Below are 25,350 nucleotides of genomic sequence, written 5' to 3'. Positions count from 1 at the left end.
CTTTGTCTTCTTCTCCAGAAGCAGAGGGAGCCAGGGGAGAGACGGCTGTTGCTTTTGTCACCTGTGGCAAGAAGGAAGCATGAAGGACAGCCCGTTACCTAGCATTACAAACCTCGTTTCTCCTGGCATCGACAACCACAGCTTCTAAGGAGAACTCATCAACTCTGCTAGCAATGGGATTCCAAGTCTCTCCAACCCGATTAAATTGGGCCAATTCAACAGAACACTATATGGCTACGAATTGGATATTCCTCCTTGGCTGCTAGCAGCAAGCAACGTTGTCTCAGCAGAATGGAGCTTTTCTTTCTTGCACGCTCTGAAATGGACAAGCAGGAAAGAGCCAGCAACGCCTTTGCTCTTGCTGCTGCAGACAGGGAAAACTGCAAGTGGATCACAATCCCATCCAGAGCTGGAAGAGGGCAGGAAATGTTGTGCAGAAGCCCCTTTGCTGGCTGGTAAAAGAGAAAAAGAACGGGGCTCCTCCTCTTAGCATACCAAATCACCTACAAGCCCCAGGATGGAAGTGTCAGCTACTCCAGTGCCTAAAGCACTGGCATGCACTGAGGGCAGGTTTGGCAGGGCAACAGCCCTTTGTGCTGAGCGCTGTCACCTGGGCATCTATGCAAGTCTGCCTGAAGATCCCTCACCAGCCTCCCGTTGTCCAGGCTCAAGCTCCCTCAGCGCCTCCTCACTGGCCTTGTGCTCCACACCCTTGCCCGGCTCCCGTCTCCTTCTGGGCACACGCTCCAGCCCCTCAAGGACTTGCTGCTTCACAGGGGCTCACAACTGCACACAGCACTCGCTGCAGCTGCGGCCGCAGCGCTGCCCAGCAGCACAGGTCGACGCTCGCTGCCCTGCTCCTGCTGCCCCTCTGCTGCTGACACAGCCCACCATGCCCTTGGCCTTCTTGGCCGCCTGCCCACACGCTGCCTCACCTGCCGCTGCTCTGGACCGGCAGAAGCCCTGGCTCCTTTTGGCCCACGCAGCTCCCTAGACACAATGTTGCCCATCTGACTTCAAACACTGCATCCTCGGTTTCAACATCTCCTTCCTGCTCTGAGCAACACAAGACAGCACTCAAGGACTTGCAGCTTCACCCCCACTCCAGGCTCCAATGCCCTTTCCAAAGCTGAAGACTACCACGCAAAACACATCCCCAGGAACTCGCCCCTTCTGCCTTTTGCCTCACCAGAAGTCTTCACAACTACACGGTTTCTTTCCTTGGCCACAGGGGACAGGAAAGGCCCCCCAAGGCTTCACGGGCAGCACAGTCATCTCCTTGCAGCTTCTCAAAAGGCAAAAGACAGCCGGGCCAAAAGAGTCTGTACGAGTGAAGAACTCCTCAAGAAAACTGCAGAACCCTTCCACAAGATAAACACGCCTTTCTACTAGGGAGAAACAAAAACCATCAAAGCCCTGGGACCTCCAGCACTGCCACGTGTGCCCTTGGCCAAAGCACTGCAGAAGCCCAGAGACAGAGCTTCACTGAGCCAGGCAGCCAAAAGGTCACCCGGAGCCCCCAGCACTTTTGTGCCTCAACAGGACAGGGCAAAGGCCAATTTCCAGCTGGCACTGCCTGCAGGAAATGGCTACGTCCTGCAGGACTCCAGCACTCCGCCTCCTCGGCCTGCAACAGCAAGTGCTGCCTGCTCACAAACTTGCACCTCTGCCTTGCACTAAGGACAGCAGCACCCACAACTGGCACTTACTCTCTTGGGATGATCAGGCTGTGCTGGGACCACAGATTGACGCTTGCGGCTGTCCTGCTTCCTTTGCTCCTCTTTGTCTTCTTCTCCAGGAGCAGAGGGAGCCAGGGGAGAGACGGCTGTTGCTTTTGTCACCTGTGGCAAGAAGGAAGCATGAAGGACAGCCCGTTACCTAGCATTACAAACCTCGTTTCTCCTGGCATCGACAACCACAGCTTCTAAGGAGAACTCATCAACTCTGCTAGCAATGGGATTCCAAGTCTCTCCAACCCGATTAAATTGGGCCAATTCAACAGAACACTATATGGCTACGAATTGGATATTCCTCCTTGGCTGCTAGCAGCAAGCAACGTTGTCTCAGCAGAATGGAGCTTTTCTTTCTTGCACGCTCTGAAATGGACAAGCAGGAAAGAGCCAGCAACGCCTTTGCTCTTGCTGCTGCAGACAGGGAAAACTGCAAGTGGATCACAATCCCATCCAGAGCTGGAAGAGGGCAGGAAATGTTGTGCAGAAGCCCCTTTGCTGGCTGGTAAAAGAGAAAAAGAACGGGGCTCCTCCTCTTAGCATACCAAATCACCTACAAGCCCCAGGATGGAAGTGTCAGCTACTCCAGTGCCTAAAGCACTGGCATGCACTGAGGGCAGGTTTGGCAGGGCAACAGCCCTTTGTGCTGAGCGCTGTCACCTGGGCATCTATGCAAGTCTGCCTGAAGATCCCTCACCAGCCTCCCGTTGTCCAGGCTCAAGCTCCCTCAGCGCCTCCTCACTGGCCTTGTGCTCCACACCCTTGCCCGGCTCCCGTCTCCTTCTGGGCACACGCTCCAGCCCCTCAAGGACTTTCTGCTTCACAGGGGCTCACAACTGCACACAGCACTCGCTGCAGCTGCGGCCGCAGCGCTGCCCAGCAGCACAGGTCGACGCTCGCTGCCCTGCTCCTGCTGCCCCTCTGCTGCTGACACAGCCCACCATGCCCTTGGCCTTCTTGGCCGCCTGCCCACACGCTGCCTCACCTGCCGCTGCTCTGGACCGGCAGAAGCCCTGGCTCCTTTTGGCCCACGCAGCTTCCTAGACACAATGTTGCCCATCTGACTTCAAACACTGCATCCTCGGTTTCAACATCTCCTTCCTGCTCTGAGCAACACAAGACAGCACTCAAGGACTTGCAGCTTCACCCCCACTCCAGGCTCCAATGCCCTTTCCAAAGCTGAAGACTACCACGCAAAACACATCCCCAGGAACTCGCCCCTTCTGCCTTTTGCCTCACCAGAAGTCTTCACAACTACACGGTTTCTTTCCTTGGCCACAGGGGACAGGAAAGGCCCCCCAAGGCTTCACGGGCAGCACAGTCATCTCCTTGCAGCTTCTCAAAAGGCAAAAGACAGCCGGGCCAAAAGAGTCTGTACGAGTGAAGAACTCCTCAAGAAAACTGCAGAACCCTTCCACAAGATAAACACACCTTTCTACTAGGCAGAAACAAAAACCATCAAAGCCCTGGGACCTCCAGCACTGCCACGTGTGCCCTTGGCCAAAGCACTGCAGAAGCCCAGAGACAGAGCTTCACTGAGCCAGGCAGCCAAAAGGTCACCCGGAGCCCCCAGCACTTTTGTGCCTCAACAGGACAGGGCAAAGGCCAATTTCCAGCTGGCACTGCCTGCAGGAAATGGCTACGTCCTGCAGGACTCCAGCACTCCGCCTCCTCGGCCTGCAACAGCAAGTGCTGCCTGCTCACAAACTTGCACCTCTGCCTTGCACTAAGGACAGCAGCACCCACAACTGGCACTTACTCTCTTGGGATGATCAGGCTGTGCTGGGACCACAGATTGACGCTTGTGGCTGTCCTGCTTCCTTTGCTCCTCTTTGTCTTCTTCTCCAGGAGCAGAGGGAGCCAGGGGAGAGACGGCTGTTGCTTTTGTCACCTGTGGCAAGAAGGAAGCATGAAGGACAGCCCGTTACCTAGCATTACAAACCTCGTTTCTCCTGGCATCGACAACCACAGCTTCTAAGGAGAACTCATCAACTCTGCTAGCAATGGGATTCCAAGTCTCTCCAACCCGATTAAATTGGGCCAATTCAACAGAACACTATATGGCTACGAATTGGATATTCCTCCTTGGCTGCTAGCAGCAAGCAACGTTGTCTCAGCAGAATGGAGCTTTTCTTTCTTGCACGCTCTGAAATGGACAAGCAGGAAAGAGCCAGCAACGCCTTTGCTATTGCTGCTGCAGACAGGAAAAACTACAAGTGGATCACAATCCCATCCAGAGCTGGAAGAGGGCAGGAAATGTTGTGCAGAAGCCCCTTTGCTGGCTGGTAAAAGAGAAAAAGAACGGGGCTCCTCCTCTTAGCATACCAAATCACCTACAAGCCCCAGGATGGAAGTGTCAGCTACTCCAGTGCCTAAAGCACTGGCATGCACTGAGGGCAGGTTTGGCAGGGCAACAGCCCTTTGTGCTGAGCGCTGTCACCTGGGCATCTATGCAAGTCTGGCTGAAGATCCCTCACCAGCCTCCCGTTGTCCAGGCTCAAGCTCCCTCAGCGCCTCCTCACTGGCCTTGTGCTCCACACCCTTGCCCAGCTCCCGTCTCCTTCTGGGCACACGCTCCAGCCCCTCAAGGACTTGCTGCTTCACAGGGGCTCACAACTGCACACAGCACTCGCTGCAGCTGCGGCCGCAGCGCTGCCCAGCAGCACAGGTCGACGCTCACTGCCCTGCTCCTGCTGCCCCTCTGCTGCTGACACAGCCCACACTGCCCTTGGCCTTCTTGGCCGCCTGCCCACACGCTGCCTCACCTGCCGCTGCTCTGGACCGGCAGAAGCCCTGGCTCCTTTTGGCCCACGCATCTCCCTAGACACAATGTTGCCCATCTGACTTCAAACACTGCATCCTCGGTTTCAACATCTCCTTCCTGCTCTGAGCAACACAAGACAGCACTCAAGGACTTGCAGCTTCACCCCCACTCCAGGCTCCAATGCCCTTTCCAAAGCTGAAGACTACCACGCAAAACACATCCCCAGGAACTCGCCCCTTCTGCCTTTTGCCTCACCAGAAGTCTTCACAACTACACGGTTTCTTTCCTTGGCCACAGGGGACAGGAAAGGCCCCCCAAGGCTTCACGGGCAGCACACTCATCTCCTTGCAGCTTCTCAAAAGGCAAAAGACAGCTGGGCCAAAAGAGTCTGTACGAGTGAAGAACTCCTCAAGAAAACTGCAGAACCCTTCCACAAGATAAACACGCCTTTCTACTAGGGAGAAACAAAAACCATCAAAGCCCTGGGACCTCCAGCACTGCCACGTGTGCCCTTGGCCAAAGCACTGCAGAAGCCCAGAGACAGAGCTTCACTGAGCCAGGCAGCCAAAAGGTCACCCGGAGCCCCCAGCACTTTTGTGCCTCAACAGGACAGGGCAAAGGCCAATTTCCAGCTGGCACTGCCTGCAGGAAATGGCTACGTCCTGCAGGACTCCAGCACTCCGCCTCCTCGGCCTGCAACAGCAAGTGCTGCCTGCTCACAAACTTGCACCTCTGCCTTGCACTAAGGACAGCAGCACCCACAACTGGCACTTACTCTCTTGGGATGATCAGGCTGTGCTGGGACCACAGATTGACGCTTGCGGCTGTCCTGCTTCCTTTGCTCCTCTTTGTCTTCTTCTCCAGGAGCAGAGGGAGCCAGGGGAGAGACGGCTGTTGCTTTTGTCACCTGTGGCAAGAAGGAAGCATGAAGGACAGCCCGTTACCTAGCATTACAAACCTCGTTTCTCCTGGCATCGACAACCACAGCTTCTAAGGAGAACTCATCAACTCTGCTAGCAATGGGATTCCAAGTCTCTCCAACCCGATTAAATTGGGCCAATTCAACAGAACACTATATGGCTACGAATTGGATATTCCTCCTTGGCTGCTAGCAGCAAGCAACGTTGTCTCAGCAGAATGGAGCTTTTCTTTCTTGCACGCTCTGAAATGGACAAGCAGGAAAGAGCCAGCAACGCCTTTGCTATTGCTGCTGCAGACAGGAAAAACTACAAGTGGATCACAATCCCATCCAGAGCTGGAAGAGGGCAGGAAATGTTGTGCAGAAGCCCCTTTGCTGGCTGGTAAAAGAGAAAAAAAACGGGGCTCCTCCTCTTAGCATACCAAATCACCTACAAGCCCCAGGATGGAAGTGTCAGCTACTCCAGTGCCTAAAGCACTGGCATGCACTGAGGGCAGGTTTGGCAGGGCAACAGCCCTTTGTGCTGAGCGCTGTCACCTGGGCATCTATGCAAGTCTGCCTGAAGATCCCTCACCAGCCTCCCGTTGTCCAGGCTCAAGCTCCCTCAGCGCCTCCTCACTGGCCTTGTGCTCCACACCCTTGCCCAGCTCCCGTCTCCTTCTGGGCACACGCTCCAGCCCCTCAAGGACTTGCTGCTTCACAGGGGCTCACAACTGCACACAGCACTCGCTGCAGCTGCGGCCGCAGCGCTGCCCAGCAGCACAGGTCGACGCTCACTGCCCTGCTCCTGCTGCCCCTCTGCTGCTGACACAGCCCACCCTGCCCTTGGCCTTCTTGGCCGCCTGCCCACACGCTGCCTCACCTGCCGCTGCTCTGGACCGGCGGAAGCCCTGGCTCCTTTTGGCCCACGCAGCTCCCTAGACACAATGTTGCCCATCTGACTTCAAACACTGCATCCTCGGTTTCAACATCTCCTTCCTGCTCTGAGCAACACAAGACAGCACTCAAGGACTTGCAGCTTCACCCCCACTCCAGGCTCCAATGCCCTTTCCAAAGCTGAAGACTACCACGCAAAACACATCCCCAGGAACTCGCCCCTTCTGCCTTTTGCCTCACCAGAAGTCTTCACAACTACACGGTTTCTTTCCTTGGCCACAGGGGACAGGAAAGGCCCCCCAAGGCTTCACGGGCAGCACACTCATCTCCTTGCAGCTTCTCAAAAGGCAAAAGACAGCTGGGCCAAAAGAGTCTGTACGAGTGAAGAACTCCTCAAGAAAACTGCAGAACCCTTCCACAAGATAAACACGCCTTTCTACTAGGGAGAAACAAAAACCATCAAAGCCCTGGGACCTCCAGCACTGCCACGTGTGCCCTTGGCCAAAGCACTGCAGAAGCCCAGAGACAGAGCTTCACTGAGCCAGGCAGCCAAAAGGTCACCCGGAGCCCCCAGCACTTTTGTGCCTCAACAGGACAGGGCAAAGGCCAATTTCCAGCTGGCACTGCCTGCAGGAAATGGCTACGTCCTGCAGGACTCCAGCACTCCGCCTCCTCGGCCTGCAACAGCAAGTGCTGCCTGCTCACAAACTTGCACCTCTGCCTTGCACTAAGGACAGCAGCACCCACAACTGGCACTTACTCTCTTGGGATGATCAGGCTGTGCTGGGACCACAGATTGACGCTTGCGGCTGTCCTGCTTCCTTTGCTCCTCTTTGTCTTCTTCTCCAGGAGCAGAGGGAGCCAGGGGAGAGACGGCTGTTGCTTTTGTCACCTGTGGCAAGAAGGAAGCATGAAGGACAGCCCGTTACCTAGCATTACAAACCTCGTTTCTCCTGGCATCGACAACCACAGCTTCTAAGGAGAACTCATCAACTCTGCTAGCAATGGGATTCCAAGTCTCTCCAACCCGATTAAATTGGGCCAATTCAACAGAACACTATATGGCTACGAATTGGATATTCCTCCTTGGCTGCTAGCAGCAAGCAACGTTGTCTCAGCAGAATGGAGCTTTTCTTTCTTGCACGCTCTGAAATGGACAAGCAGGAAAGAGCCAGCAACGCCTTTGCTCTTGCTGCTGCAGACAGGAAAAACTGCAAGTGGATCACAATCCCATCCAGAGCTGGAAGAGGGCAGGAAATGTTGTGCAGAAGCCCCTTTGCTGGCTGGTAAAAGAGAAAAAGAACGGGGCTCCTCCTCTTAGCATACCAAATCACCTACAAGCCCCAGGATGGAAGTGTCAGCTACTCCAGTGCCTAAAGCACTGGCATGCACTGAGGGCAGGTTTGGCAGGGCAACAGCCCTTTGTGCTGAGCGCTGTCACCTGGGCATCTATGCAAGTCTGGCTGAAGATCCCTCACCAGCCTCCCGTTGTCCAGGCTCAAGCTCCCTCAGCGCCTCCTCACTGGCCTTGTGCTCCACACTCTTGCCCGGCTCCCGTCTCCTTCTGGGCACACGCTCCAGCCCCTCAAGGACTTGCTGCTTCACAGGGGCTCACAACTGCACACAGCACTCGCTGCAGCTGCGGCCGCAGCGCTACCCAGCAGCACAGGTCGACGCTCACTGCCCTGCTCCTGCTGCCCCTCTGCTGCTGACACAGCCCACCCTGCCCTTGGCCTTCTTGGCCGCCTGCCCACACGCTGCCTCACCTGCCGCTGCTCTGGACCGGCAGAAGCCCTGGCTCCTTTTGGCCCACGCAGCTCCCTAGACACAATGTTGCCCATCTGACTTCAAACACTGCATCCTCGGTTTCAACATCTCCTTCCTGCTCTGAGCAACACAAGACAGCACTCAAGGACTTGCAGCTTCACCCCCACTCCAGGCTCCAATGCCCTTTCCAAAGCTGAAGACTACCACGCAAAACACATCCCCAGGAACTCGCCCCTTCTGCCTTTTGCCTCACCAGAAGTCTTCACAACTACACGGTTTCTTTCCTTGGCCACAGGGGACAGGAAAGGCCCCCCAAGGCTTCACGGGCAGCACAGTCATCTCCTTGCAGCTTCTCAAAAGGCAAAAGACAGCTGGGCCAAAAGAGTCTGTACGAGTGAAGAACTCCTCAAGAAAACTGCAGAACCCTTCCACAAGATAAACTCGCCTTTCTACTAGGGAGAAACAAAAACCATCAAAGCCCTGGGACCTCCAGCACTGCCACGTGTGCCCTTGGCCAAAGCACTGCAGAAGCCCAGAGACAGAGCTTCACTGAGCCAGGCAGCCAAAAGGTCACCCGGAGCCCCCAGCACTTTTGTGCCTCAACAGGACAGGGCAAAGGCCAATTTCCAGCTGGCACTGCCTGCAGGAAATGGCTACGTCCTGCAGGACTCCAGCACTCCGCCTCCTCGGCCTGCAACAGCAAGTGCTGCCTGCTCACAAACTTGCACCTCTGCCTTGCACTAAGGACAGCAGCACCCACAACTGGCACTTACTCTCTTGGGATGATCAGGCTGTGCTGGGACCACAGATTGACGCTTGTGGCTGTCCTGCTTCCTTTGCTCCTCTTTGTCTTCTTCTCCAGAAGCAGAGGGAGCCAGGGGAGAGACGGCTGTTGCTTTTGTCACCTGTGGCAAGAAGGAAGCATGAAGGACAGCCCGTTACCTAGCATTACAAACCTCGTTTCTCCTGGCATCGACAACCACAGCTTCTAAGGAGAACTCATCAACTCTGCTAGCAATGGGATTCCAAGTCTCTCCAACCCGATTAAATTGGGCCAATTCAACAGAACACTATATGGCTACGAATTGGATATTCCTCCTTGGCTGCTAGCAGCAAGCAACGTTGTCTCAGCAGAATGGAGCTTTTCTTTCTTGCACGCTCTGAAATGGACAAGCAGGAAAGAGCCAGCAACGCCTTTGCTCTTGCTGCTGCAGACAGGGAAAACTGCAAGTGGATCACAATCCCATCCAGAGCTGGAAGAGGGCAGGAAATGTTGTGCAGAAGCCCCTTTGCTGGCTGGTAAAAGAGAAAAAGAACGGGGCTCCTCCTCTTAGCATACCAAATCACCTACAAGCCCCAGGATGGAAGTGTCAGCTACTCCAGTGCCTAAAGCACTGGCATGCACTGAGGGCAGGTTTGGCAGGGCAACAGCCCTTTTTGCTGAGCGCTGTCACCTGGGCATCTATGCAAGTCTGCCTGAAGATCCCTCACCAGCCTCCCGTTGTCCAGGCTCAAGCTCCCTCAGCGCCTCCTCACTGGCCTTGTGCTCCACACCCTTGCCCGGCTCCCGTCTCCTTCTGGGCACACGCTCCAGCCCCTCAAGGACTTGCTGCTTCACAGGGGCTCACAACTGCACACAGCACTCGCTGCAGCTGCGGCCGCAGCGCTGCCCAGCAGCACAGGTCGACGCTCGCTGCCCTGCTCCTGCTGCCCCTCTGCTGCTGACACAGCCCACCATGCCCTTGGCCTTCTTGGCCGCCTGCCCACACGCTGCCTCACCTGCCGCTGCTCTGGACCGGCAGAAGCCCTGGCTCCTTTTGGCCCACGCAGCTCCCTAGACACAATGTTGCCCATCTGACTTCAAACACTGCATCCTCGGTTTCAATATCTCCTTCCTGCTCTGAGCAACACAAGACAGCACTCAAGGACTTGCAGCTTCACCCCCACTCCAGGCTCCAATGCCCTTTCCAAAGCTGAAGACTACCACGCAAAACACATCCCCAGGAACTCGCCCCTTCTGCCTTTTGCCTCACCAGAAGTCTTCACAACTACACGGTTTCTTTCCTTGGCCACAGGGGACAGGAAAGGCCCCCCAAGGCTTCACGGGCAGCACAGTCATCTCCTTGCAGCTTCTCAAAAGGCAAAAGACAGCTGGGCCAAAAGAGTCTGTACGAGTGAAGAACTCCTCAAGAAAACTGCAGAACCCTTCCACAAGATAAACACACCTTTCTACTAGGCAGAAACAAAAACCATCAAAGCCCTGGGACCTCCAGCACTGCCACGTGTGCCCTTGGCCAAAGCACTGCAGAAGCCCAGAGACAGAGCTTCACTGAGCCAGGCAGCCAAAAGGTCACCCGGAGCCCCCAGCTCTTCGGTGCCTCAACAGGACAGGGCAAAGGCCAATTTCCAGCTGGCACTGCCTGCAGGAAATGGCTACGTCCTGCAGGACTCCAGCACTCAGCCTCCTCGGCCAGCAACAGCAAGTGCTGCCTGCTCACAAACTTGCACCTCTGCCTTGCACTAAGGACAGCAGCACCCACAACTGGCACTTACTCTCTTGAGATGATCAGGCTGTGCTGGGACCACAGATTGACGCTTGCAGCTGTCCTGCTTCCTTTGCTCCTCTTTGTCTTCTTCTCCAGGAGTCGGGGTGGTCAGGGTTGAGATGGCTGTTTGTTCAGTTACCTATAACAGTTGAGAAGCATGAGGGACAGGCCTATACTTATAATTTAGAACCTCATTTCTTTTCAGGTTTGCCACCACCTCTCCTTTGGAGAAATATTAATATTTCATAGAGATGGAATTCTAAGGCACACTGATCAAATTATAATGGGCCAATTCAATCGAGCACTGTATGTTTGTGAAGTTGATATTCCTCCCTGGCTGCTCTCAGCAAGCAACATTTTCTCTGACAAACAGAGCTTTTAGTTCTTGAAAACTCTGACATGAATATGTAGGAAAGCGACAGTAATGCCTTTGGTATTGCTGCTGCAGACGTGGAAAATTGCAACTGGATCACAATCTTACCAGTGCCAGAAAAGTACAGGGAATGTTGTGCTGAGAGAGCTTTGCTTGCTGGAGAAGGAGAAAATGAATTGGTCTTACTCTTCTATCAAACCAACATGGCAACAAATCCAGAATGCACATGCTGGAAGTGTCACCCACTTTGGACACTCCAGTGTCCAAAACACTTGGATGCAGTGAGGGCGTGTTTGACAGGGAAACAGCCCTTGTGCTGAGCTCTGTCATGTAGCGATTGATGGAAGTCTGCTGGAAGGTCCCTCATGAGGGACCAAACAAACAAACAAACAAAGCTCTGGGTCCTCCAGCACTGCCATGTGTGCCCTTGGCTCTAGCACTGCAGGAGCCAAGAGATAGAGCTTCACTGAACCAGGCAGGAAGATGCTCAACTGGAGGAAGCACCAGCCCATTGGTGCCTCAACAGGACAGGTCAAAGGCCAATTTTGAGCTGTCGCTACCTGAAGGAAATGGCTAGGTCCTGGCAGGACTCCAGCACTCAACATCCTCAGCCAGCAACAGCAAGTGCTGGCTGGCCTGAAATTTGCACCTCTGCCTTGCACTAAAGACAGCAGCATCCACAACTGGAACTTACAGGCTCGGAATATTCAGCCTCTGGTGTGACCAGTGATGGATGCTTGTGGTCATATCCCTCACTTTGCTCCTCTTTGGCTTCTTCTCCAGGAGTAGTGGGGGCCAGGGGAGAGATGGCTGTTGTTTCTGTGCTCTGTGGAAAGAGAGAAGTATGAGGGACAGGTCGCTATCTGTCTTTGAGAATCTTATTTCTTTTCAGATCTGTCATCACATCTTCCAAGAAGAAATCAGATACTTTGATAGGAAGTGGACTCTATGTTGCATTGACTGAATTATAATTTGCTAATTCAACTGCAATTGAAATTGCTCTGATTTAAATATTCCACCATGTCTATTATCATGTAGCAATGTTCTTTTTGTGAAACTGAGCTTTTAGTTCTTGAAAGCTGTGAAATGGAAAAGCGGGAATTAGCCAGTGATTAGCTTTGTTTTTACTACTGGACTGGTCAAAAATAATTTTTTTTTGTCCTACCCAGCTGGCCTTCTACACTGGCTAAGCTGGCTAAGCTCACCACTTGCTCTGCAATTGCCAAACACCAGGAACAGGACATGTTCCTTTCTCACTCACCTCATGATCAGCACCTCTGACTGCACGGATCAGATGACCTGTAGTGGGGAAGGGAAAATGAACCAGATATCTTTAGAAAACTGCCTGGGCTGGTGAATCCCACAGAACACATCAACGCAAACAGAGAGTATTTTCCATTTCACAGCATCCCCCCAGGAAACACATTTCATTCACACAGCCAGCAAGAGATCAGGACAATAGTCTTGGCTGTGCCTACACTTTGGCCTGTTTTGCCAGTAAATGAATACAAACATGACCAAGAGAATGCAAATTATTATTTAACACTTGGTTCTCCTGTTCTACCAAACACATAAAGCTGCTTTTTTAATTCTCTCCCTCAGGTAATGTTCTTAAAAAATAAGTTACATGCTCTAATTGTCATTAAATGAAAACAGTTGAAAACAGTTCTGAAAACAGTAGCCCAGAAAAGCTTCCTCAAAATCCCACTGAGCTGTAGCAGTTCTGTTGTGAAACAGCACAGCAGCACCTCCAGGGTTCAGGAGCACACATTTGCTAGTTTGGAGTTTGCATTTCATTGCAAAGGGAATCACTCTTTTAGCACTCAGTAAAGGGTCAAGTTAGACAATCAAAGCCTTTCATGACAAAATTTAGAAAGAAAGAATTCCCTGAATTCTGGGAACAACTGCAGAGTTTTTAGAAGGCCGTCCGTTAAGGTCTCCCAGTCTACATTTTCAATGCTGTCTTGCTTGTCCCAGCAAACTGAGGGAATGACAGACCCTGCTGCCACAGACTCTCCCATGGAGGGAAGAGAATCCCTGCAGGTTCCCTTGCAGATGCTGCCCCTGTGGCTATAGACACCCCCTTTTTAGCTGAACATCTTGACAGGAGCTTTACCAAACCAGTGGCATCCTAATGCTCTTTCTGTTTCTGAATCAACTCAGTCACTAAGAAGGAGCAGGAAGACATACAAAAGCCAGGTTATGTTACACCCAAGGAAAACCTCTACTTACGTGCCAGGTGACTCAGGTAATAGCCGGAATAATAAACAGTATAAGCAGCGATAACTGCAGCAGAAATTTCCTTACTCATTGTAGCACCGCCATGCAAGTTTGCAGGCTGTGCTCCAACACTAGAACAAACAAGGCATTTGTCAGTATAGAGCTGCCCACTGACAAATGTCTCAGCCAGGAGGATGCTCCTGGTCTGAGCAAGCCCTAGGGCTGCTCTGACACTGAGGCCTTCCGTGCACCAAGGCAACCTTCTCATGTCACCACTATGATGTGGCAACCATGCCCTGACATCACAAAGCAAACGCTCCATGTTGGTCTGTGAGTTTATGCAAAGCAATAACCAACCTCCCCACAGCAAACACAAAATAGCCTGGGAAGTTCTCCTCTGTCACAAAACAGCACAAATTGCCCTCCTGAGCCAAACCCTGTTGTTCAAGGGATCCAAGAGTAACTCTAAGAGTGCCCCAAGCACCTACAGCCTGTACCCCAACTGAGCACTCAGATGGGACCCAAGCAATGGAAACCAGACCAAGAAAATGGCCCAAAGCATTGCACAGAACCAGGAGAGAAGGCACTATTGGCATAACAGCTGAAATAATTGCTAAAAATCTCCCCATATATTTGCACGTTTATCAGACATGCCCAGGGCTCCTGTGCATGTACATCTCTGCATTTAGTCCCCTTTGGAAGCAGTCACACTGGCAGCATCTGCCCAGCAGCAGCAGCTGCTCCAAGCTGGGAATGTGACTGGAGGTGCTGATTTCCAGAGGCTTCTGTGTGCCAGGAGAAGGCAAGGCAGGAGGGGCTGAACGGTGCTGGCGCTGCTGCTGCTCTGTGCCAGGGAGCCCCGGCTGGGCAGGGCATGGTGCCCTCTGCGCTGTGGACTCTTTCTCCTGCCAGAGCTGGGCACACCTGGGAACAAGGCAGGACAACTTGTGGGAAACCAAGGGCTCTGTGGGGCTCCTCTGCTCTGCACACACTCAGCACACCTGCAGCAAAGAGCTCTGGAGCCTAAAAAGAGAAACCAGAGGGAAACAGCTGGAAGAGGTTTCATTTGGACCTTTCTTAACTGCTAACAGAATTTGCCAAAATGAAAGGTTACCATGCAGGGCCTGATCCTTTCTGCCAGCTTAGGGTTAGAAAGGAGGCAAAACTGTATTTCAGTGCTGGGTGTGTAGGGAATCACTTCCCTAACACATGCACACTCAGCAATCTCACCTACTAGTTTGTACCCGTGGAACTAAGACATAGTCAATACTTTGCTGAAACCCACAGGGTAAACATTACCCCAAATTATTTGACATATTTAAACCTCTTCTCAGAATTTATTGACATCAGAGTAGGAGTGTCCTGTAGGTCCCTGGTGGTCGTTGCCACAGGTTCAGGAGGAGACCCATGCACAAAAGAACCTAAGACACAACTGGGCTGGCAAAGCAAATTCATTCCATTTGCAGTAGCAAATAATACATACCACCCCCTGGATTCCCAAAAATCCGCTGAGCAGGAGAGGGAACAGGAGAATGGTGCTTGGTAGGAGGCGCAGGTAGGCAGTGCACTTCCAGGACATCCCCTGGATCAAAACGGTGTGCATCTCATCCTTCTCACCCCTCCACCCCAGAACCAGGCCTTCTATCTCCTGCTCAGAGTGGAATTTTCCCAGTTACAGCATCAGCTTACTCATGGCCAGCATGTGAGATGGGGCCACCATGGCTCACCATACTCCATGACTTCCTGCCAACAAGGGCTCCATGATGCATTGTTCCCCTTTCCAAGCTGAACTGCCCACCCACTGACCAATACATTCTTTCTCTTTTAAGGGTCAAGTTCCCCCTTTTAAACAATACACTTTTCTTCATTGTCTTGTCAACCTGCTCAAACATGGATCAAATATGGCAGCACCCACGACATGACTCCAGTTCCTGACACAGTCTTTTGGGAAAGATCCCATTCCTCAAATTCTCCTTTGGTGGTCAAGAGCCTCCTAAGAACACTTTCTTCCCTTTCAATGTATTCCAGCTGCCTTCTTAGCAGGACCTTTCTCTTTATTCTCAAGGCTAAGATAGACACTTGCACACATTAATCACTGCAATGGGGGAATAAAGAGTTCAGCACTGCCCATTAAAGCGAAAGGAATTCACAAGACTAAGCACTATTTGTTACACTTAATGCCTCTCCTTTCTTTTCTGGAAACCAAACACAAACATTTCATTAATACACCCTGCAAGTGCTCTTGCTGAGTGAAACCACATTGCCGTGTCAATAAAGCAGCTGGGACTCCGTTACTTCATTCAGGGAAAGCCAATTCTTCATTCATGTAACAAATTTTTATGCGGTTTTCACAGGCTGGTAGTTTCCTTGCCACACCATTCATTGCTTAGAAGGTGTTTTTGTGTGTACATGCTAAGACATACTCTTTTACTATTACTTTCTCTATTACTATTACCTTCTCTATTACGCAGGTGTTTTACAATTTTCCTTCTCATGGGACAGATTTCTTGTTTATTACAGATGCAAACTGTTTTCCTACCACAACAGCTTGCTGTGCTAACTGCACTCATTCTTGTGATTTTTCACATGGGAAGTTAGCTAGCTGCACATAGAAGACATAACAGGCCAGCTGGTAATTGAGCAGAGCAAGGCCTGATTTTATAAGGCCTTTCTTTTCTAATACCCTTATCTGTGGGCAACACATGGTGACTTTCTTTCAGAAATTAATCAGGAAAAGACAGATTGCCTACTCAAATTATTCTGCTCTCTTCCAAATCAGTACACTAGTCAAGCACAAACCCTCAGGCACATCCCCGATTCCCTCTCTCCCAGCAGCTCAGAGCGGCATTGCACAGCGCTTGCTGTGCTCCAGAGAGCACAAAGCAGGCTGGCCTGGTGGCCCTGAATATTTCTGCAGAACACTCTGCATTTCACACCTTTGCTGTGGCTCAGGGCAGAACTCCAGGCTGCAGGTGCTTCCTGGCAGAGCTGTGGGAGGCTCTGGCTCCTGCGGATGTGAGCTGCCAAGCTGTCAGTGCCTCAGGCTGGCCTGGGTTGCCCTGGCAGAAGCGCCGTGCCTGAAGGACGCTGCCCTGTGCTCCAGCCTGCCCAGCAGCCCGGCTCCCTGCGCGGTGCCCAGAGTGCTGCACACACTGCTGCCCTTTGCCAGGAGTCACAGGGCAGCCGGCAGAAGAGTAGGAATCCTCAGCCAGGCCACCGGCCCTCGGCTGCCCCTGGCCTTTCTCTGCTCCTGGGCAGACTCCAGACGGCCAATGCCTCCAGTCTGGGCTGTGCCCAGCACGGCTACGCTTCCCCTCGGGAGCAGCCAGCTGCCACCTGGGCTCTGAGAGCGGAGGATTTGCCCGCTGCCAGGAATAGGCACCCAGGGCCCGGCTGCTGCCTCTTGCAGCTCCCAGGGCCTCCTTCCAGCCTGCCTCTGCCCAGGCTCAGGCTGCTCCGGGCTCTGCCAGGCCTCTGCTCTCACCTCACACTCGCTGGCAGCTCTGCACCAGAGGAGACCTTTCAGAGCCTCCTCTCTGATCCTTCTGCTTTCTCACTTGAGCAAGGCTCTCCTTCCGCCAAAGAGATTGCACTTGGGGATACAAATCCTAGTGGCAGGAACCCAAATGTTCTCGAGTCATAGCTGCAGGCCCGGATCTGCACTGGATGTCTTGGCTGTCCCACTCCTTTGTTTTTTCCTGCAAATGCCATTGCCCTTTCTGCCTCCACTAGAAATACCACAGCTGGGCAAAAAGGGGCCAGTGGGTCACATTGCAAAGGCAGTGTGGTCTGGAGGGGATGAACGAAGATCCTTCCCCCCTTACAAACCATACAAAAGAAGCCATAAGTGTGTCTTAGCACCAATAAAAAACAAGAAGGAAATGTTGAGTTTTCTGAAGGGGTCAGAAGGAGGGGAGTCTTCCAAATGAGTTGATGTTTCAGAAACTTTATTTAATTCCAGTCCTAACATCCTGGACATAATTGTTACCTTCTCGTCTCCTACTTCCTCTTCTTCTTCACTGAGACAATAAGTGGTGCCAGGATGGATGCTGGCTTGGCTGATACTACAAATGGATGCTGTCCACAGGAAAAAAAAAACCAAAAAAACAAAGAACAGTGAACCATGACTTTCTACGGTTAGTGCTTCACAGGCTCCGTGAGGATTCCTCTAGTTCCTAGAAAGACTCAGAAGGCAGAACGATGGCACCATCTGTTCCTCAGTCATCATGTGCAGGACCTTGCCATCACAAGCAAATGTGGTCCAGAATCCCACTCATCTGTTTATTGTGATGTCTTCATCTTGCTGGGATTTTTGCCCTGCTAGTGTTCTAGAAACAGTGCTTTCTGTCACTGGGGTTTCCTCCTTTCAGGAAACTGCAATGACTCACATAGGTCAGAGGCTCACAGTGAGCCCCCCACAGCCCCTCCTGCCCACAGCCAAATCTCTGACCACTCGGCCAGGCCTGGCTTCCTTGGGTTCCGGCACCACCTTTTCATGTCTCTGTACCCTGCATTGCTCTATTACAATTCTTTTGCCATTAGATAACACAGAACACACCACCAAATTACAAAACAGGGCAACAGAAACAGGCAGAGGACAGAGTACCTGTCCTCTCAGGAAAAACAGAGAGAGGTGGAGTTATTCAACTGAGTGAAAAAAGGCCCCAGGGAGCCACTTATTGCCACTTTCCAAGACTTCAGCGTGGCTTTGAAGAAAGTTGGGGACACCTTTTTTTAACAGGATCAATTAAAATAGGATGTGGGCAAATAATTTTAACCACAAAGGGCATCAAGTCAGAGTAGGTGGAAGGAAGAAATTGTTTCCCTGCAGCATGGTTCCACCCTGGCACAGGTTGCCCCAAGAGCTTGTAGGTGTCCCATCCATGGAACCATTCCAGGTCAGGTAGTAAAGGGCTCTGAGCAACCTGATCTCTTTAAAGATGTCCCTGCTCATTGCAGGACACTTGCACCAGATGACCTTTGCAGGGCCCTGCCAGCCCAGCCCAGTCGAGGACTCCTCACCATTTTCATTTGAAGAGCACCAAGAGTGGAGGTGAGGAGGAAGAGGGCTCATCTGATGCCTTGGACTTCCGTGGAGGAGGAGCCCATCCCTTTCACCCTGTTTCACCTGCAGCCCCTTTGCATTTTACCTGCAGGAGATCCTTGACAGACCAGCGCTGCTCCTCGTCTGCCTGCAGGCAGCAGCTCAGGAAGTCACACAGGCAAGCCGAGAGGAGTTTGGGATGCAGCAGCTGTGGGGTCCCTATTGAGGCTATCAGGTGTTTAACCTGGAGAAAAAGGAAACACGAGGCTCCATCTGCTGGTTTCACATCTCTAACTGCTCTCCCAGATTCCATTGTTAACCCCTGTTCTTCAGTGGCAGTTACTGTCCTGGCAGAGACCCAGAGATGCCTTGCCTTCAGCAACAAAAAACCCAAACCCCGATGCAGTCACAGCTTTTCCAACATCCCATAGATCTTGCCTTGGCAGCTGATTTCATTGACTGACCTACTCAGTGGGAACTACATCAATAAAAGCATGTTTGCTTCTCTGAGGATTCACACCAGCTTAGAAGGCTTTTTGGAAGGCGAACTTTGCTATACCACCTAATTCAAAGGATTAGTACATGAAAGGCATCTCTGCAGTGCTTGTTGGTCCATTAAGCACAGCTGCCATGGAACAAAACTCATCAAGCTTTTTGCTTTGTTCTTGAAAACAATGGTAATTGGAAGAAAATAAAGGAAATCCATCAGTTAATCCCCAGGTAAGGAAACTGACATCTACAATCTCATATTCCACACAGACACATTAAGATGCCAGCACAAATGTATTGGGATAAAAATGCCTGTCTGGGCACACAGGAGCCACCTGCAGCTCTGTCTCTCAGCTGTCTGAAAATTTCAGCTTCCTTTATGCAGCAAAAGAAAAACTTTTCATAGCCAAAAGAAGGAGAGGTGCCATCCCTATGTTCACCCTCTGCTCATTTGGATACTCAAGTCAATGCATTAATGGTAGGCCCATCCCAGAAAGTGCCAGGAAACAAACGGGAGGTTTTGGCAGACTCGCCACATCACCAGGCTCTGGCCTTGGTGATGTGGAGAACGTGGCTTGGGCTATGAGACAAACATGGTCACTGAGTGTTTCAGCAGCACTGCACAAGAAGCAGAAGAGACTCTGTGGCCTCTACACCCTCCTGCCCAGGTTTCAGACAAGCTTCCCAGTGAGAAGAAACTGCACAGTGGGTTAGGTTCCTATCTAAAAACCACAGTTTTAGAAAGTTTCATGGGTTTGGGTTTCCTTCCTTCCTTTCTGGAAGGATAGCAGCAGTTCTAAGATGCTTGCTTCCTGTTATTGGGGCCATCTACTCAGACAAAAGAACTGGAACCACTTATTACACAAAGGCAAGAGTTGCCTGAGAATGGAGACTGTTTGCATGTGGTAAGGCTTGAGTTCCCCCACTGATGCAACCAAAGCTACAGCAGATGCTGATGTGTTGCAGGGACATTTTTTGGAAGGCACTGTGCTGGAAGTAGTTCCAGCAGATGGCAATGGGATTTTGTCCAATGGCACACAGAACATGGGACAGTTGAGAAAGACAGCAGGATCAGTGAGTATTTGCTCCTTACCAAGGCAGGACTTTGGTTCCAGTAAGGGGGTTCTCCATCTACCATTTCAAATCCCACAATTCCAAAAGACCATATGTCCACTTTGGGGCCATATGGTTGACCTGTCACCACTTCAGGTGCCATCCACCAAGGAGTCCCAGCTACCCAGCACCCTCCACTCTGCTCAGGAGTGAACTCAGTAGAGAGGCCAAAATCAGCTGAGGAGAAAGCAAAATAACTGTTTTTATTTTAATTCTGTGCAATTAGGAAAGCAAGCAAAAGAATTCCCCAGTAGAAGTTTGAGAATGTGCTGTTTTGTATCTCCTGGACAACTGTCTCTGCTCTGTTTTCTCAGGTCTTTAGCCAAGGAAATATGGCATTGGTGACATTAAAAATCCCCACATTTTTTACACTACCCCCAACAGTGGGTGCTGTTCATTGGAAACTTTAGACCTGTAGCTCCCTCCCTCTGGAAGGGACACACACAGAGCAACACCACTCTTGACTGCTTGTGGTTCCTTGTCATGCCTCTGTACATGTTGCAGCCATGTCACCAGCTCACTGCAGGTGTCCCTGCACTGCCACCAGCACCATTTCTGGGGAGCTGGCAGTCACTCCAAGCAGCCCCACACCCACATCCCTGGAATGCTGCACCTGACCAAGAATATACTGACCCAGCTTGACAGAGCCATCGGTTCTGAGAAGGATGTTGCTGCTCTTCACATCTCGGTGGATCACGTGGTTGGAGTGAAGAAAATCCAGTCCTTGCAGGCACTGAGAGAGGAAACAGAAACAGGAGGGCAAAACTAAGTGATGTGATTTCATCACAAAAGAAAGGACACAAGGAATCAAAAAGACTCTCTATTCAGGGGAATGGGGAATAATGGCAGAAGACAGTGCCACTGAGAGGAAGAGCTTGCTGCTGCAACACTTGCAGAGCAGGACATTTCTAAGGAAAGGCATGTCAGCTTTTGAAAGATCAACAGCACCTGCTCTTATGGATTGTCCCCTGCATACCAGCCAGGATGACTGTTGCTGCAGAGGATGTGCTCAGAAGCAAACAGTGCTTTGGCTGCACTCCTATCCTTTTTAGCTGAGGACTGAGAGAAACGAGTCTCTCTCTCTTTTCCTTTGCTGTTCCTTTCAAATCCTGCCACCAGCACCTTTGCTTTTACAGGCAAGGATTTCACTGAAGACAGGCATTGTCTTCAGTGGGAGGCAAGATGGAGAAGAGCAAATACAAGAGGCAGAGCGAGAACACAACTGCAGGAGATAAGAGTACAAGAACTGAGTTCAGTGAGTGCAGGAGCACTGGCAGGCATTTCACTTGAGATGCTTCTACTTGCCCATAGCATAGCAGCAACCCACAAACAGAGCTTGGCACATGAAACCTCTCCTGTTCTGAGGCCCTGTTTCCCAGACAATCCTGCCCAAGCCCTCGGCAGCACAGATGGGATTGCTGACCTCCCGACTGGTGGCTGCCATCTCCTCTTCAGACAGGTAGCTCTTGCTGATGACATCACTCAGGGTGCCTCCTGAGTCCATGTACTCCATAACCAGCCAGAGTTGCTCACCCAGAAGGTAGCTGAAAGACAGAAACCAGGGCATGAGGATAAACATGCATGGCTACACTGATATTTTCCTTCCAGGTTTCTTGTTTCCAAGTCCCTTTGTGACTAGGAGAGAATCAAAGGAATAGACATTCCCTCTAGGCTGTGCATTGTTTGCAGTCTGTGCAGTCTCAAGGAGAAAGGCACAGCTGTGAAAAAGGAGATGGCTTAGATGGCCAGCAAGCGAAATTTCAGTTTAGCAACAGCCCAGATAAAAAACCTGTCAGGCATGGTGCGTCTGGAAATATGCACCTAGTCTTCCTGGCATGCATAGCAATGGCAAAGAGGGGCAAGGATCTAAGGGAAATCCACTTAGGATGGCTCATCAGCATTGAAGAAACATTAAAAAATCAATTAAAATCAATTCTGAAAAACTGTGGAGGCAGTGAACTTCATGGGTATTGACTTAGTAAGATAAAGCTGATTCAGGTTTTGAATAATTTTTGAATAATTCCAAACTATGTGTGCCAGGGAAGACTCATGCAGACAAGATGCACTCTCTTGTCATCCGTTGGAGATGAGTGGAGAAATATTAATAAATAAGAATTAACAGTTCTACTTTCTGGCACTCACCAAAGTGAGTTTTTAACTTTCATGTTTCCTGTGTGTAAATGCACATTCGTGGGGTAACACCATGACCTCTCACGTGTTTAAATAATTCACAACACCATCTCACCCTTTCTATCATTTCATCATTTCAGGGTACATGGTATAGGAGAGAAAAAGAAATTAAATATGTCCATGGCAACATTTCAATGGGGGGAGTTCTGGGGCACTGATATGCAAGGAACTCCAGATGAAATCAGCACCTTGGCCAAGAGTCCCCTTAAAGCAGTAAATGCATCTCCTGGAGTATCTGTGGCCTTAGTTTCCCCAGGAAAAAGGGAATATCTTGGTACTCTGAAATTCCAGCTGCTGCCTGCATATTTAGACTGTTACAAGTCCAATTCCAAATGAAATGGAATATTACTGTCTATTTCAGGAGGCACTTACTCAAGCAAGGAGAAACATCCCACCCAATAAAATGAAAAAGAAGTCCTGATGAACAAACTTCCATCTTTTTCCATGTGGACTGTGAAGCACCAAAGTATGTCAATGGACATCCTCCCTGTGCACAGGTTTGAAGAGAGATCTCTGCACCCTGAGGCAGAGCCACGTGGTGGTTGCACACAGCATCCTTGCCTCACACCAGCCAAGCCTCAAACCAGGAGAAATTAGTTCCAAGTGAAGAAAGAACTGCTTGGGCTGGTGACTCTCAGGGATGACAACAGCCAGAGGCAAGAGGGGATGATGGCACAACATGGCCCACGTGGTGATGGGTCCTGGGCTCTCCAGAGTCATGACAGGGTTCCTCTGGCCCTTGTACCCCACTCTGCTGGGACAGCAACTCCAGCTCCTTCCTGAGATCACTCCCACCAGGGGCCAAAGCCACCCCCCAGCTGTGCCGGTGTCCCCAGAGCAGGACCAGCCCCAGGAGGAGCCAGGTCCCTCTGTCCAGGGCACCAGCCCCAGACCCTCTGCTCCCACCCACGGTGGGCGCTGCTCACCTGGGCAGCCCCGGTGGTCCCTAAAGAGAAAGGCCCCAGACCCTGAGGAGTCTCCCCACCCCTGCCAGAGCCCCCCCCTGCCAGTAACACCAGCAAGGCTCCTTCAGGCACTTATTTTGGAGAAAAGAAAGAAATTGTTGTTATTTCCCCCACAGAGTCTCTGGGCTCTGCTTCCTCAGCCTTCCCCTTGTGCCCCACCACAGGGGCACAGCCTTAGGCCCAGGGCCATGGGGGCAGCACCTTTTCCCACAGGAAATCCAAGGCTCCAGTCTCTCTGGATCTCTCTGCATGGCGTCTTGTCCCTCAAGTGAGTCAACAGCCCCTCCCAGTTTGAGATCAGCAGCAGCCTTGAATTGGGACATTTAACTGCAACATCCCAATCTTTGAAAAATCCCAGCCTTCTCCTCCAGCCGAGCTTCCAGCTGTCTCTCACTTGGTCACTTCCCATGAGGCGTCCCACAACAACACAGGGAGGCCCACGAAACCCTTCTGGCAGCCTGGCTGCCCTGATTCACACACATTTTCCTTTCTTCCCACAGTTGTGCAGCTTGAACAATGGGAAGGGGCCCTTGTTTGGTCAGCAGTGAAATGCCAGACTGCACCTTGCTGGCACAGTGCCCTTCCCAAGCTTCAGGATTCAGGTGGGGAGGACAACTCAGCACAGGCAGGAGGAGAAAAGTCGTGCTGCACCCCTAGGGCACCATCTGTGTATTTGCAGATATCCTTTCTTCAGGGGCCCACATGTTGTCATTTGCAGTGTGTCCTTGTCACCTCAGGAGTGCTCCCAGGATGGAGGCCTGGCCTTGTCATTGTGCAAATGAAAGAACTGCTGCCAAAACAAAAGGCAGACGGAATTCCTTCCTGGATTTGGGGCCCCCCTGGACAGGATCCATTCTACTGAACAAGCAAGGCTGAACAGTCCCACAGCCCTAAACACAGCTGCAAAGTGTCCTTGTGCCCATCACCCTCGATCCAGCAGGGCTGCAGAGAGGACAAACTCTGACCTTTAAACCAAAAGGGACAAAACCTTGTACAGGGCCTGGCCTGGAAGGCCTGGATGTGATGGCCTCTCCCAGGGAGAGAGACCAGAGGCGCTGTGAGTAGAGACCAGGACTGTTCCCAGGAAGCCATGGCAAGGTGTCAGGAGCAGGCATTAGAGACAGGGCCAGGGAGATGTGATGCAGATGGATGAGGGAGAGCATCATGGAGATGTAGAAATTGAAATTAGGAAACAGGATTTCCTTTGTTCTCTGACAACATGTGCCTGCAGGGGTGGAAGGCCTGCTGTGTCATCATAGTGTTAGAAATAAACTTTAGATACAATTAAATGAGAGAGACAAAGTTGTGGAGGCAAAAGAAGTCTGTTTATTAGTAACAATTCACCTGAGCTGCAGGTATGCCCTCTTTCCCTCAAGAGCCAAACACACACACACACCCTCCAAAAAAGGACTACATTTTATTGCCTTTCCTGGGCAGGGGCGATCCCTGTCCCCTTTTCCATTGCCTGGGTATTTGGGAACTTCTATTCTCTCCTCACTACCTACTTTTCTCTCCCCACTCCTCTGATTGTACTGAAGTGATATGCGGAAAAAATAGACTCCACAATCTGATGTAGTATGAAGTGGGTATGTATGTCAGCGCCCGGTACAAGAGATAGCTCTCGTGAAAACTTGTGCCCTGAGCTGCAGTCTGACCTACATCTTTATTCATAAAGGTGTTCCATATGCAATACATTGCACAACTTTTTCATGCATATTCAACCCCTGGCCCTGCCTGTCCTCGCCTCGTATGCCAAATAGGTCCACGCCCTTCTGGGCATGCGCGGTTTGCTGTGGTGGTCGCATGGGGTCTTTTTGGTGGTCTTTGAGGCTGAAGGTTGTGGTCTTCCTCATGACTGAACTTTTGAACTGTTCTCCTTTGTGCATGTGCTTTAGGTCTTTTGGTGCTTATCTGAGTTCATCTGTCAGTTCTGACCATCTTGGAGACAGAGGAGCCCCTTTATCTGGGTTCTTTGTATCCCTTGGTCTCCTCTGGTATTGTTCTTTATGCAAGAAGCTTCAGAAATCTGCATTTCCTGTGCCCTTTATACTATGGCAGATGTTTCTTAAAGTAAAAGGTTAAAATTCAACATATAGTTTTAAATACTTAATTCATTTTGTTAATTCAAGTGAATTTCTAAAATTTCTATTTCACTACTTCCTTTTTGGTCAGGTCTTTAACCTGGCTTCTTTCCCAGCTCACAGCAACACCCAACAAATTAACTGGAGCAAATCCAAACCAGAAGTAACAACACACAGAACCAACAACTTTCATTTTTTTACCTAATAACCTTTTGGGTTTAGCAAAATATTACCTCATCTCTGACAACAGGGTAGAGGACTCTGATGTCACCA

At 51.2% G+C, this 25,350-nt stretch overlaps 1 protein-coding gene across 1 annotated transcript; it reads right to left on the bottom strand.

The window, feature by feature from the left end:
- Window positions 1–17,194: 17,194 nt before the first annotated feature.
- On the bottom strand, window positions 17,195–24,036 carry LOC135291224 (serine/threonine-protein kinase PAK 3-like). The gene is made up of 6 exons (XM_064405254.1): window positions 23,198–24,036; window positions 21,265–21,385; window positions 20,475–20,574; window positions 19,822–20,018; window positions 18,346–18,483; window positions 17,195–17,272 (listed from the first exon to the last, which is right to left on the bottom strand). Exons 1-6 carry the CDS (start codon window positions 23,317–23,319, stop codon window positions 17,195–17,197), a joined length of 756 nt encoding a protein of 251 aa, XP_064261324.1. The 5' UTR covers window positions 23,320–24,036.
- Between the last annotated feature and the right edge of the window lie 1,314 nt (window positions 24,037–25,350).

This window comes from Passer domesticus, chromosome Z, assembly GCF_036417665.1.
Source record: "Passer domesticus isolate bPasDom1 chromosome Z, bPasDom1.hap1, whole genome shotgun sequence".
Classification (NCBI taxonomy): Eukaryota; Metazoa; Chordata; class Aves; order Passeriformes; family Passeridae; genus Passer; species Passer domesticus.
This window is presented reverse-complemented; position numbering and strand designations above follow the sequence as displayed.

Coding starts and splice junctions, on each gene's coding strand:
- LOC135291224 (XM_064405254.1), bottom strand. CDS start 23,319: ATGTCCCAATTCAAGGCTGCTGCTGATCTCAAACTGGGAGGGGCTGTT. Junction 18,484..19,821: donor GGAACCAAAGTCCTGCCTTG/GTAAGGAGCAAA, acceptor CTTTTTCTCCAG/GTTAAACACCTGATAGCCTC. Junction 17,273..18,345: donor CTGTCAAGGATCTCCTGCAG/GTAAAATGCAAA, acceptor TCCTGTGGACAG/CATCCATTTGTAGTATCAGC.